The sequence below is a fragment of the Chionomys nivalis genome, chromosome 3 (assembly GCF_950005125.1).
Source record: "Chionomys nivalis chromosome 3, mChiNiv1.1, whole genome shotgun sequence".
Taxonomy (NCBI): Eukaryota; Metazoa; Chordata; class Mammalia; order Rodentia; family Cricetidae; genus Chionomys; species Chionomys nivalis.
In genome coordinates this window covers 78,013,172-78,027,040 of record NC_080088.1, presented here as the reverse complement: position 1 = coordinate 78,027,040, position 13,869 = coordinate 78,013,172, and the positions used below count along the sequence as shown (strand labels likewise).

Sequence of the window (13,869 nt, the reverse complement as noted above, 5' to 3'; positions counted from 1 at the left end):
ATTTTTAAGTTGATGAGAATTGGAGATCATTCCATCTTCTGGTTTCCTCAATTTCTTTCTTCAACATCTTAAAGTTTTTATTATACAAGATTTTCACTTGCTTGGTTGAAGTTACCCGCACCCCAAATATATATATATATATATATATATATATATATATATATATATATATATATTAAGGCTATTGTGAAATTTTCTAGCTCCATGATTCCTTTCTCAGTCCATTTGTCATGTGTATATAGAAAAGCAACTGATTTTTGTGTGATAATTCTCTATCCTGATACTTTGCTGAAAGTGCTTATCTGCTCTAGAAGTTTTCTGGTGGAGTTTTTAACCATTTTTTATGTGTAAAGTCATAGCATCTGTTTGGTTTTTGTTGTTGTTTTGTTTTTTGGTTTTTTTTTTTTTGAAGCGCTTATTAGAATTTGTAACTAGGAGTTGAATAATGACCTGCCTAAGAAAGAGAGGACACAGAAAAAAGGGACACTCAAAATGTTTTAAAATCGCCGGGCGGTGGTGGCGCACGCCTTTAATCCCAGCACTTGGGAGGCAGAGGCAGGCGGATCTCTGTGAGTTCGAGACCAGCCTGGTCTACAAGAGCTAGTTCCAGGACAGGCTCCAAAACCACAGAGAAACCCTGTCTCGAAAAACCGAAAAAAAAAAAAAATGTTTTAAAATCTTGGAATATTCATAAACTTAAAGCTTTTTTTTACTATGCAATGGAAGCAGTGGTCATAATAGTAAATTTTTAATTTTCAGGCCTTTGGGAAAGAATTTGACAAAAGCTTTGGGAATGGTGGTTCTAAGCTGCCTACAATGAAGCCCAGTCACTTCCGTGATATCACTGATGCACTATTTGTAAGGATGAGAACAAACTTGAAGCCACCTGGGAACCTGAAAGAGTACTCCCCCTGGATGAGTGCATTCAAAGTGCAGTCCCCAGGAAATGAAGTGGAGATTCCTGGTTAGTTAACATTCAATAGTGACAAGAACATTCCTTAAGGAGAATAACATGGCAGCGAACTCTTATTTTCCAAGTAATGGCACTGGGTGTGTGTGTGTGTGTGTGTGTGTGTGAGAGAGAGAGAGAGAGAGAGAGAGAGAGAGAGAGAGAGAGAGAGAGAGAGAGAGAATATGCAGAGAATATGTGTGTAGCATACATATATGCATATATAGAGAGGTCAGAAAACAACCCACGGTATTCCTCTTTACTTTCCACCTTGCTTGAGAGATAGAACCTTGTTTTTTTCACACACCAGGCTGGCTGGCCTGTGTGCACTGTGCATTGTCCTGTCTCTGTCTTCAAGAGTACTAGCTAGGACCACAGATAACCACAGCTACCGCACCTGCTTCTACATGAGAGCTGGAGATTCGTGCTTGTGCCAGAAGCACTTTTACCTAATGGATCATCTCCCCGGCCCATCTTTTTGATGTATTTGTTTTTGGTTATGTGTCTGTGGGGGTAAATTCATGTGAGCGCAAGTGCCCACAGACCAGAAGAGAATGTTGTATCCCCTGGAGCTGGAGTTAACAAGTGGCATGGGTGCTGGGAACCAAACTCAGGTTCTCTGGAAGAACAGCAGTTGCTCATAACTGCTGCGGCATCTCTCCAGTGTCTTCCCCAACCATATTCATCATTAGGAAAACCTATAATTACTATGATTTAGTAGAGTTTACTATATTTTTTATTATGGCAGGTGTTCAGATTCCCATTTAGTATTTACAGTAACCCCAAATCATTGATTCTTACTTTGCTTGCCCATAACTTTTCTTCAGGAATAAGTTCAGGTGTAGAGAGGTTGCTTCCTGGGAGGCAATGCCTGGTCCCACTCAAAGAGCAGCAACAGGAAAACAGTTTATGACACGGAGATGTCACATGCAGCAAACTGTCAGAAGAAATTTCCTATTCCGTGTTTCTCAACCTAGAATCCTCCCCTCCCCCCCACCAAGAAAGGAGCGTTTTAATCTGGTGGCTGGTTTTCCCTTCTCAACAAATGTAAGAGAAAGCTTGGAAGAAGCAGTCTCTTCACTGTTGACAACTATGTAGTTATACTCATTAGCTTCAGGAAAAAAGGCTGTAACTTTTTCTTTCTTTATTGTTGTTGCTGTTTTGTTTTAACACAGGGTCTCACTGTGTAGACCAGGCTGACCTGGACTCACAGAGATCTGCCTGCCTTTGCCTCCTGAGTGCTGAGGTTAAAGGTGTGCACCACCATGCCTGGCTATGGCTGATTTTTATAAATTAAAACTTTGAGTTAAAGAAAAAATAAATATCATGTTACATCAACATATTTTGTTAAATCAACATATATGTCTTAAAACGTGGAAGTTTTATAACAGACGGTATCTAAGCGAGGCTCTGTGTCTGTTTTAGGTCAGTATGATGGCAAGGGCAAGCCATTGCCTGAATATCATGTGCGGATCTCTGGATTTGATGAGCGGGTATGTTGTGTTTGTCATCCTTGTCTCTGTGACATTTGATGTGTTGGTCAACTTCTCACTAGCCTGTTGTTCCCAAATTATTATATTGATCAGATTCCTAAAGATAATGTCTCCTATGTTTCGGTATCAGTTGTATTTAAGAGTATTATAAGTTAAGTGCTAAATGGTCAGCCCAGAAAATATATATACAATTAACACTATATGGACTTCATAGGTTATGTTTAAGAATATATATATACAAATACTTATATGGCTGCAATAACAATTGATGAAAATAGAAGCCACGAATTTGAAGGAGAGTTGAGAGGGGCATATGAGAGGGTTTGGAAGGAGAAATTTATAATTAAATTACAATGTGAAAAACAAAGAAAAATGTAGTAAATGAATTATAAGCTGTATATGTCCATTGTAGGTTATGTGTAGAATTAATCTTTTATAAAAGAAAACCATTATGGTAGACATCACATGTTGAGAAGATATCCATGGTTTTAGGCAGTGTCTGTAGCCAAGAATATTGAGTGTGCATGAGCACAGCCCTCAAGATGACAGATGGCCCTGAAGCCTCAGCCCATACCACCTGAGTGTCCTCAGAGAGGTCTTTCTTAGAGGAATGCATCCCCCTGACCAGGGTGTGTTGAGCTACTCTAATACTGTTTTAAGGTTTTTGTTTGTTTTCCCTGCTGCAGTAGTGCACACTGTAGCCCCAGCTACTCAGTTGGTAGAAGGACCACTTGAGCCCAGGCATTAGAAACTAAGCCAGGCAACACAGCAAGATTATTTTCTTTTAAACAGCAAATCTCTTAATGTTTAAAGGTAAAAGTAATGGCCTCCTTGAGGAAACCAAAGCGCATTGTTATTCGAGGCCATGATGAAAAGGAGTACCCCTTCCTGGTAAAAGGTGGCGAGGACCTCCGTCAGGACCAGCGCATTGAGCAGCTCTTTGAGGTCATGAATGCCATCCTTGCTCAGAATGCTGCCTGCAGTCAGAGAAACATGCAGTTAAGGACTTACCGTGTCGTGCCCATGACCTCCAGGTATGGCCTGAGTGAAACTGTATGTATAGGGGACGGGGTATACATCCCACCCTGTCTGAGCCCTGAAGTATGTCTGTGGGTGCTGGAAGTGTCCCGTAGACAGAACTCAACTAGATTTACATATGAAAGTAAGTGAGGAAGTAGAGACTGGAAAGGAAGAAATCTGTTTTACTTTTATTCTTCAGAACATTTTTTCTGATGAAGAAGGAGCAGTTGGGATTTGTTTGTACTTATTTGAAACGTTGTATTTTATTTTTCAGATTAGGATTAATTGAATGGATTGAAAATACTATGACCTTGAAGGAACTTCTTTTCAATAATATGTCGAAAGAGGAGAAAATGGCCTATAGCAGGTAGTGTGTTCTTATGTCACATTGGATAGCCTGGAAATGCACAGAGATCTGCCTATACTGAAATTTAAGGAACATGACAGCTTTTTAAATTTCATTGTGTAGTCCAGGCTGGCATTGGATCCTGAGTGCCAGGATTGGAATCATTGATGCATGCTACCAACCTGCCCCTCAACTTGCAATTGTTTGACTTCTGAAAGCTCATTAGGAAAGCTGCAGCACAAACTGAAAAGTGACCAAGTATATGCACACCACAGTGTGTCCACCTGTACGAGTGCTGACACTCACCTGTGCAGTGTTACTAAAGGCTTCTCAAATTCAAGATGAGCATTTTCCGGCATTAAGAAAATACTTTATCATACCTAAGATGGGTTTTATTTGTATCTGCATTCGGGAAATGGTAAAGAAATATCTGGAACTAGTCAAAAAATAAGGAAAAGCAGATGTTTTGTGAATGATTTGTAAAAGATTGGCTTGTGGTCAGATGAGGGAGGCCTACCAGCAGCGATGTCATTATTGTCAGGCTGCCTTTTAGGGTGACATGCCTAGGTCGCAGACTGTTGTGTTTATTTTTACATCTTATTTTTCTCTGCATGAAGAGGGAAATGTTTTGCACCTGATTTGATTATGCCTGAGTTTTCGCATAAGGAAGTTGTTTGAGTTTATCCTGGAGTCATTAGGGATGAATAATGGTATATTGAAAGTTGTATTTATTCTTCACTGTTTTTTAATAAATTTTCAGTGTTCTTTGCCATACAGAATACCTTCTTAATTCTAATTCCCTTTTCCCTACTTGCTAGTGATCCTTATGCACCGGCTCGTGAATATAAAGACTGGCTAAGAAAAATGTCAGGGAGAACTGATAATGGAGCCTATGCACTGATGTACAAGTAAGTTTGCTTTTGATTTACATTTGTTCATTCTTCTAAAAAATGCAAACTTTTGAGTCTTGACCTCACAGAGATCCACCTGCTCTGCCTAGGTGATACTATATTTTAGTATAAATAATTTTAAATTCACCAGAAATTTGTTCTAATGAAATGTTTGTCTTAAATCACAGAAGAGCTAACCATACAGAAACAGTCATGGCTTTTAGAAAAAGGGAGAATAAAGTGCCCGCTGATCTCTTAAAGTAAGTATATTTGTGACTTCACAAACACTAGTGGCATGGCAGAAACTATATGTGATTTCTCTCTCTCCTAGGCGGGCTTTTGTAAAGATGAGCACCAGCCCTGAGGCCTTCCTGGCACTACGTTCCCACTTCGCCAGCTCTCATGCACTGTTGTGTATCAGCCACTGGCTCCTCGGTATTGGAGACAGACATCTGAACAATTTCATGGTAGCCATGGAGACGGGCAGCGTGATTGGAATTGACTTTGGACATGCATTCGGATCAGCTACTCAGGTGTGTTGTCCTTAATGCCCACTGATGATCTAGAAGTGGGTATGTTCTCGTCAGGGTTCTCTAAAGGCACATAACTGATGGAGTGAATACATACATGGGTTTCATTAGAGTGACTTCAGTCTGTGCTTCAGCTAGTCTCATAGTGGCTGTCTCCTGGTAGAAAGGCCAAGAACCAAGTAGTTGTTCAATCCAGGAGACTGGATGTCTCAGCAGTCCTGGTCGAGTGCTAGAGCCCTGGAAGATTCCTAATCTTCAGTCTACGTTGGAACCCCAGAGAAGTAGATTCTAACACCAGCAGGGGAATGCCTCAGCTACAGGGTATTGACCTTGCTGTTAGACCTACGGCAAACAGGCTGAAAGCAAGTTTTCTCCTTCTGCACCCTTTGTATAGGCTGCTACCAGGTGTGGCCCAGATTTGGTGTGTCTTCTTACCTCAGAGGATCCCTTATAGGTGCACCCAACAGCTTGAGTTTTCATTAATTCCAGATGTAGCCAGGTTGACAGCCAAGATTGGCCATCACATCATGTGGCTTTGTAACATCTACAGAAATTAACGGAGCAACCTGACACTTTTTGAAGAAACAAATAATATCACCCTAATCCTAGCCAGCACCACTGGTCACCCATATCAGCATGGTCCAGGGACAGCATGACAGTCAAGTGCCTGCATGGTCCCAGGTGGCAGCCTTGCCCCGGGCACCCATTCCACCTTTGACAGTAGCAGTAGCCATGGACATCACTGAAGATTCTGACTGTGGCAGGACCATGGGCCCAGATGTGGCCCTCAGCCACAATTCAGGTTCAGATGTCACTCCAGGTGGTAGCACATGCCACCCAAATCTGTATGAGCGTGATGGCCACATGGCCTCAGGTGTCAGCCCAGACTACAGGCCTCTGCATGGCCCTCTGTGGCAACAGGAGCTACAGATATCAGCACAGAGCCTGGCTACTGCAGAGCCAGGGATCCAGACATAGCCCTCAACAGCAGTCGAGCTCTGGACATCACCACGGATCTGGTGTGGAAACACAGGCCTGTTTGCAAGGCGGAGCCCCTGTGGGGGTGGCACAGCCCTCACACCCAGACATGGTCATGGGTGGTGGCCCAGCCTCCGGGCATCCACAGGGCCCTCGGTGATAACATGAGCCACAAACATCAACACAGACCACCACAGCTTCCTCAGGACCTTGGGCCCTGACATAGCCCTTGGCAGCAGCCCAGCACCATGGTCCCAGGTTGCAAGCATGCCACCCACATCAGCCAGTTCCTCGCTGCCCTTGCTCTCCCCAGCACACGCACCTTTCGGCCTCTCTCTTCCATTTCCCCACTGTGTGCTCTCTTACCATAATGGTGCTCAGCTGGGCAGGCTCAAGCTTCTCCCACTCCAGTGAGAGTTCTACGGCAGAGCTGCAGCTGTCCTCCATAGGCCCAGACCTCATGGCAGAGGATGGTCTCAATCACCACTAACTTCTCTCTCCAGCTGACCAGCACCAATTGTCCTAGTAAAACAAAGGTTTAACTTCAATAGTCCTGGTCTCTTATTAATCACAGCTGACTCTTTAGTCCCTGCTAACCAGAACCACGAATTCTTAGCCCAACTGGCTGGGTAGAGTCTTTACTTCCCTCTGAGATTTAACACGTTAGGCCTCCATTGTCTGCACTGCTCTCAACTTCTCATACTCCAGGCTTCTACAGAACAGCATACTCAGTTGCTTTCCTAGCCCATAGTTCCAAAGTCTGTCCACAATCCTTCCAAAAGCAACATGGTCAGGTCTGTCACAGCGGTACCCCAGTATCCTAGGTAGGGTTACTATTGCTGGGATGAAACGCCATGACCCAAAAACTAGTTGGGGAGGAAAGGGTTTATTTGGCATAGATATTGTTGTCCATCATTGGAGGAAATCCGGACAGGAACATGGAGACAGGAATTTATACAGAGACCATTGAGGAGTGCTCTTACTGGCTTGCTCCTCATGACTTGCTCAGCCTACTTTCTTAGAGAATCCAGGAACAACAGCCTAGGAATAGCACCATCCACAATGGACTGGGCCCTCCCCCATCCATCACTGACTAAGAAAAGGCCCTCAGACCACTGACAGTGGGACCAGGGTTTATCCCTACTGCTTGAACTGGCTTTTTAGAACCCATTCTCTTTTGAGGGATACCTTGCTCAGCCTAGATATAGTGGGGAGGGCCTTGGTCCTGCCTCATGTGCTAGACTTTGTTGACTCCCCATGGGAAGCCTTACCCTCTGAGGAGTATGGATAGGGAAGGGGAAGGGGTGAAAGGAGGGGAGGGAGTGGGGAATGGGATTGGTATGTAAAATGAGAAAAGATTGTTTTTTAAAAAATTAATTATTAATTTTAAAAATGCCCTCAGGCTTGCCTATGGTCCAATTTTATTATGGCATTTTCTTAATTGAGGTTCTCTCCTCTCAGATGACTTTAGCTTGGGTCAAGTTGACATAAAAGTGTTCAACACATTGTATTTACTTAAATATACTTTTTTCTCTGTTTAGTTTCTTCCAGTTCCTGAGTTGATGCCTTTTCGTCTAACCCGCCAGTTTGTCAATCTCATGTTACCGATGAAAGAAACGGGTCTTGTGTGCGCTGTCATGGTGCATGCCCTGAGGGCTTTCCGCTCACGCGCAGGTCTGCTCACTGACACCATGGAGGTTTTTGTGAAGGAGCCCTCTTTTGATTGGAAGGTACATTTTGGTTTTGTATAGACATATACTTGTTTTGTTTTTATGATGAAAATGCATCAAGTTGCATTTATTGAAATATTTACATTATTTTGGTTACATTTCTCAAAAGCAAACACTTGTTTGAAAAAAACTTAATTACTTTGTTGTTTGGTACTAACTGGGGGGTGACAGTATAGACCCATTGGTAACAGTAACTCTGAGTTCTTTCTTCACACACAACTTGTGGTGGTGGTGGTGGTGGTGGTGGTGGTGGTGGTGGTGGTGGTGGTGGTGGTGGTGGTGGTGATTATAGCAGGTAATTATAAACTCTATATCTGAGCTAGCCTAGAACTCATTATGTGGCCCAGGCTGTTCTAGAACTCTAGATTTCTGGGATTACAGCCATCTTCCTCCCAACCTAGAACTTTTAGCAAAAATATTTAGGGTTTTTTTTTTTTTTTTGAATACTTTGCTTGCATATATAAGTGCACCACATACATGCAGTGTCTGCAGAGTCCAGAAGAGGGTGTTAGAGCCCCTGGAACTGGAATTATAGTAGATTGTAAACCACCATGTGGTTTTTGGGAATTGAATCCTGTTGTCTGTAAGAACATCGAGTGCTCTTAGTCCTTGAACTCTAGCACCCAACAAAAGCCTTTGATTTAGAAATCATTCACGTGAATTCTTCCTTAATCCTAAGAATGGATAGTGCTGTTTGAATGGAAGGTTATCCGGAATGTGTCCCAAAGCATTAAACCCAGCAGAGCTCATCCTTTTGTATGAGACGCTTTCTCCTGTCTCTGCATCACAGGTCACAGCAATAGAGCCCACGTCAGGATCTATCTAGAAAGCTGTGGAGCTGCTGCAGATCTTTGTTTCAGGGTCATTGCTTGATTTCATGTCTCAAATGTAATTGTATATACTGTTAGAATTAGTAGAGAAAATTATGTTCTTTCCCTTCAGTGCTTTGAGCAGAAAATGCTGAAAAGAGGAGGATCATGGATTCAAGAGATAAACGTATCTGAGAAGAATTGGTATCCTCAGCAGAAAATACACTATGCTAAGAGAAAATTAGCAGGGGCCAACCCAGCGGTTATAACTTGGTAAGACTTGATTGTGAACACGAAATCAGTGCGCGTTCAGAAGTGCTAAGCTCTTCAGACACACGAGAGCGGTGTGCAGTTCTCACTGTGCACGTGGGGAAAGTGCATCTTAGGGAGGCTTCCACTCCAGCCCAGGCCTGCGAGGACTGAGCTCACACCTGTGCCATCTGTCCTGTGCGTCTCTTCAGCCAGCACCAGTGCAAGAACCAAACTCGTATGAGAAGGCTTGGAGTTTCCATTTGCCTTGGCACTTCCTAGGGCGTTTGACCCATTTGGTCCTGATGAGCACTCGATCTCATTGTGAAGATACAGCGTCGGCTTCTCAGATAGTATTCTGAGCTGCATTGACCTTTCCATTTTTTTTTATTGAAATCTAAAGCAGGGGCTGGAGAGATGGCTCAGAGGTTGGGAGCATTGCCTGCTCTTCCGGGGGTCCTGAGTTCGATTCCCGGCAACCACATGGTGGCTCACAACCATCTGTGGTGGGGTCTGGTGCCCTCTTCTGGCCTGCAGGCATAACACAGACAGAATGTTGTATACATAATGAATAAATAAATATTTTTAAAAAAAAAAAAAGAAAGAAATCTAAAGCAAATAGAAATTTATAGGTAGTATTCCTAGTAAGTAAGAAATTTAAACTTTAATTCTAAGCCATAGTAAGATATACTCTGTAATTGACTTGATTTTTAACATGAGTACCAGGTCTATACAGTGATTATTGTTGACAAGAGAGTGAAATTAGAGCCCTGTCTTGCATTACTTACAAAAATTAATTCAAGATGTATCAGACTTAAATGCTAAACACTTAGAAAAAAGTTAAGTTGGTCTTGAATTGAATTTGGCTATGGCACTTACGGTTACTAGATGTGACCCCAGAGGTATGAGCAAGAACAAGATAGACAAATTGAACTTCAGAATTCAGAGCTGTGCTGTACAGGATGCAATCAAGAACATAGGAGTTAGTATACTAACCTGGCAAGCATAAGACCTGGGTTCTATTCCCAGAGCTAGTAAAGTAAAAATGTAATGGTTGGAAAAACAATCGGCAATGAGAGTGCCTGCTGCGCTTCCAGAGGATTCAAGTTCAGTGCCAAGCACCCTCACGGAGTGGCTCACAGCCACTTAGCTTCAGCTCCATGGGAATCTGATACCTTCCGGCCTTTATAAGCACAAACAGAGACGTGCAAGTAATAGTTTGGTTTTGATGTTTTTATTTTTTTCTAAGTAGTGGGGCTAGAGAAATGACTCAGAAGTTAAGAGCGTTTTTTGTTCTTAGAAAAGACCCAGATTTGGTTTTCAGCACCCACAATCATCTGTAACCCCAGTTCCAGGGGATCTGATGCCCCTTCTGGCCTCCTCAGGTCTCAGACATCCCGTGGTTACACATTATATGCAGGTAAAACATCCCTACACATAAAATAAAAATAAGTCTTCTCTTAAAAATTAGGACAGTGCACAGATGGACAAAGTTCTTATGAGTCATATATCTGAGAAAGGGCTTGTAAGTTCTTTAAAAGCACAGTGCTGGGTAGGGGTAGTAGAGAGATGATGGCTCAGTAGTTAAAAGTGCTTGCTCTCTAGAGGACTGCAGTTTCAGGCCCCACTTTATAGAGCTAATAACCACTGGTAATTCCAACTCCAGGGGATCCGATGTCCTCTTCTGGCCCTTGGAGGCACCCACAAGCACAGACACAAATCTCTAAAATGGTTTTTCTAATGTCCATTGTGGTGGTACAAATCTATAAACCCAGCCTGTGGGAGGTAGAAGACTTCCTTAGCACAACCAAGTTTGAGTCCTACCTCAACAAAAAGTGACCTTCTTTCAAAAACAAAATCCTTAAGAAAATAAAATCCTTTATAAAAGCAAAATTGATAACCTAATTTCTAAAGAAGATCAAAGGAATCAGACATTTCTCTAAGGATGTGCAAATGTACAAATGGTACAAACGGCCACTAATTGTGTGAAGAGTCATTAAGGAAGTGCAAATGAAGTTCTGCATCTTGTGTGTAATGACAACTTTCAGATGAGATAGAAGTGTGAGCAGGGATGTGGAGAATTGTAATTATGGTAGGCATGCAAATAGTGCAGTTGCTATGGTAAACAACCTGAAAGCTCGTCAAGAAGCTAAATAGAGTTAGCATTGTACCCAGCAGTTCCACTTCTAAGTGTCTGCTCTAGAAAAATAAAAGCAAAATTTTCCAAACAAATGTTAATAATTATATTACTCATGTTTTGTTTTCCTACTAACCCAAACTTTGAATTCAAAGTTTTGAGTGGCAGGAAGAAAATAGTGTAGACTGTGGTAAAGGATAACCAGCTCTCCAGGTCAAAAGGGAAAATCATTTATGTTTGTGTTTTCATATTTGTTCAATACTTTTTCCAGTGACGAGTTATATCTAGGCCATGAAAACTCATCTGCCTTTGGGAGTTATACGGCTGTGGCTCGAGGAAACAAAGACCACGACATTCGTGCACAAGAGCCGGAGAGTGGACTTTCAGAAGAGACTCAAGTGAAGTGCTTGGTGGACCAGGCCACAGACCCCAATATCCTTGGCCGGACTTGGGAAGGATGGGAGCCTTGGATCTAAAATCTAGGGGAGTTACCAGCTGTAAAGCATTCCATCACCAAGGGAATCTTCTAGACCCTCACTGACAGCAGGGTATTACCTGAAGAAAGAAAAGAAATCTACTTGGTAGTGCTGGTAAGATGGCTCCCTTGCTGCCAGCACTAATGACCTAGCTTCAATCCCTGGAACCCACATGATGGATGAAGAGAAGCAACTCCTGCAGGTTGTCCTTTGACCTCCATACATGTGCTATGTCTTACATTTACCTGCACACACATACATTTGAAAATAAAAAAATATGATAAATTTTTTTCCTCTTTTCAACTCTTCATTTCATTGATTCGTTTTTTCTTTCTTTCATTTCTATTTAATTGATTTCTGCTCTGATCTTGATCGTCTCTATCTACTGTTGTTGGGTGTGGTAGGCTTTTGTGTTCCATGGTGCATGTGCAGATAACCTTACTCAGTACTCTCCAAGGCACAGTGACATTAAAAGCATTTTTTTTATCCTGCATGTAACCCTTGACCATAAAAAGGGGAGACTTGTACGGTCTCTCTGTGGGCTATGAATTTAGTTTATATTTTGCAGCGTTGACCAGTTAGGGGCTCTCTCCCCATGGTATCTGAACAAAGGCCATAAAACTGAGGTTGCACAGAGAATTAATCACTGTCCTTGGTAATCAGCCAGACCTGGCACCACAGTTAAGTTGCTTCGGACTTTTTACTTTGGCTCAACAAATCAGACAGCTGGCTCTGGGATCTTGTAAATAAGATTGTATCTTTCTGTGAATAGTTCATCTTACAGCCCATTAGCAAGGCACCTGCTCTAATCTAAAGCTACTTTGAAGTTGATATCAGTTGATAGTATATGTCTATCTTGCAGTTAGGGAAATACAGTTGTTTTCTTGACCTGTGTTCCAGTAGAGTTCTGAAGGGGAACTTGAGTAGCATCTCTTTGTGTTCGTTTTTTCATCAAAATTCTGTATAAACTAACATTATTAATATCAATTGGACAAAACAGCTGAAGAGGAGCCCCCTTCTTGACAATCCACAGATAAAAATGCCAGTAGATTGGGATTGTATTCATGAGATACACACACATTAGATACAGGCTGTTGGGAGTTCCCCATAGGTGCTAGGGAAAGAATGCAATTTAGCACATGTAAAATTACAGACAGACACAAAAGATATTCTGGAGTCTGTATTTCTCACAGTCCTTGTAAAACGAGATTTCTTCATCAGAGACCTAGTGGCACACCTTGAGTATTAATTGTCATCTCTTGTAATAAATGATAATGACCTCCATCAAGGTATATGTGTATATATATCAGACTTGCCTTGAACTCAGAGAGTGTTGAAATTAACAGTGTGTGCCACTATACCCAGCTGAAATCTCTTTTCTTTTTTTGTTTGTTTTTAATTTTTTTATATATTTATTTATTTACTCATTATGTATACAGTGTTCTGTCTGCCTGTATGGCTGCAGGCCAGAAGAGGGCACCAGACCTCATTACAGATGGTTGTGAGCCCCCATATGGTTGCCGGGAATTGAACTCAGGACCTTTGGAAGAGCAGGCAATGCTCTTAACCTCTGAGCCATCTCTCCAGCCCCCCGTTTTTAATTTAAAAAAAAAAAAAAACAACCTTTTTTATTATACATAACAATTCAAGTTCCCACTCCCTCCTCTCCTCCCATTCATTCCACATACCCCTCTCCCACCACACCCCCATGCACTCCGCAGAGAGGGTAAGGCACATTGCTTTGGGGAAGGTCCAAGGCATTCCCTACTGTATCTAGGCTGAGCAAAGTATCCGTCCAAAGAGAATAGGTTCCCAAAAAACCCGTACAAGCAGTAGGGATAAATCCAGCCTGCCTCTTGAATAAGCAGCTGGAACTATTGATAGTCAAAGTTATTCTTGAAAATGTATTATTATATTATTGAAAAATGACATTTTGGCTCACTTTTTTCTTAGTCCTCCTGTGCTTAACCCCTATTGTTTCCCTGCAGTCTCACAAATACATGTGTTCTTCTCTTTAGTATCCTCTGTGGGGCTGGCTTGGTGAACATAACTTGATCTTTAGAAGTGTTGTAGTGGTTTGATGCTTACTGTTTTGTTCTGGAGGGTTGTTTGTTTGTTGAGGCAGAGTCTCTAACAGGTCCTAGCTGTTCATCTTAACAGGGAGATTAATGAACACGGTCAAGTAAAGATGAACAGACTAAAGGGTAAACTGTGTGTCTTAACAGGCCACACTATAGCTTCCACAAGATTCTTCTTGTTTTT

At 42.1% G+C, this 13,869-nt stretch overlaps 1 protein-coding gene across 1 annotated transcript in view; it reads left to right on the top strand.

Annotated features, from left to right (window-relative positions):
* Prkdc (protein kinase, DNA-activated, catalytic subunit) overlaps window positions 1-11,857 on the top strand; it is a 159,348-nt gene extending 147,491 nt beyond the window's left edge. The window contains exons 77-86 of the mRNA XM_057764247.1: window positions 760-964; window positions 2,375-2,442; window positions 3,256-3,476; window positions 3,737-3,829; window positions 4,627-4,716; window positions 4,887-4,958; window positions 5,030-5,231; window positions 7,748-7,936; window positions 8,879-9,018; window positions 11,403-11,857. Of these exons, the coding sequence (XP_057620230.1) occupies window positions 760-964; window positions 2,375-2,442; window positions 3,256-3,476; window positions 3,737-3,829; window positions 4,627-4,716; window positions 4,887-4,958; window positions 5,030-5,231; window positions 7,748-7,936; window positions 8,879-9,018; window positions 11,403-11,607 (1,485 nt within the window). The 3' untranslated portion in view covers window positions 11,608-11,857. The remainder of the gene's footprint in view (window positions 1-759; window positions 965-2,374; window positions 2,443-3,255; window positions 3,477-3,736; window positions 3,830-4,626; window positions 4,717-4,886; window positions 4,959-5,029; window positions 5,232-7,747; window positions 7,937-8,878; window positions 9,019-11,402) is intronic.
* Window positions 11,858-13,869: the final 2,012 nt, after the last annotated feature.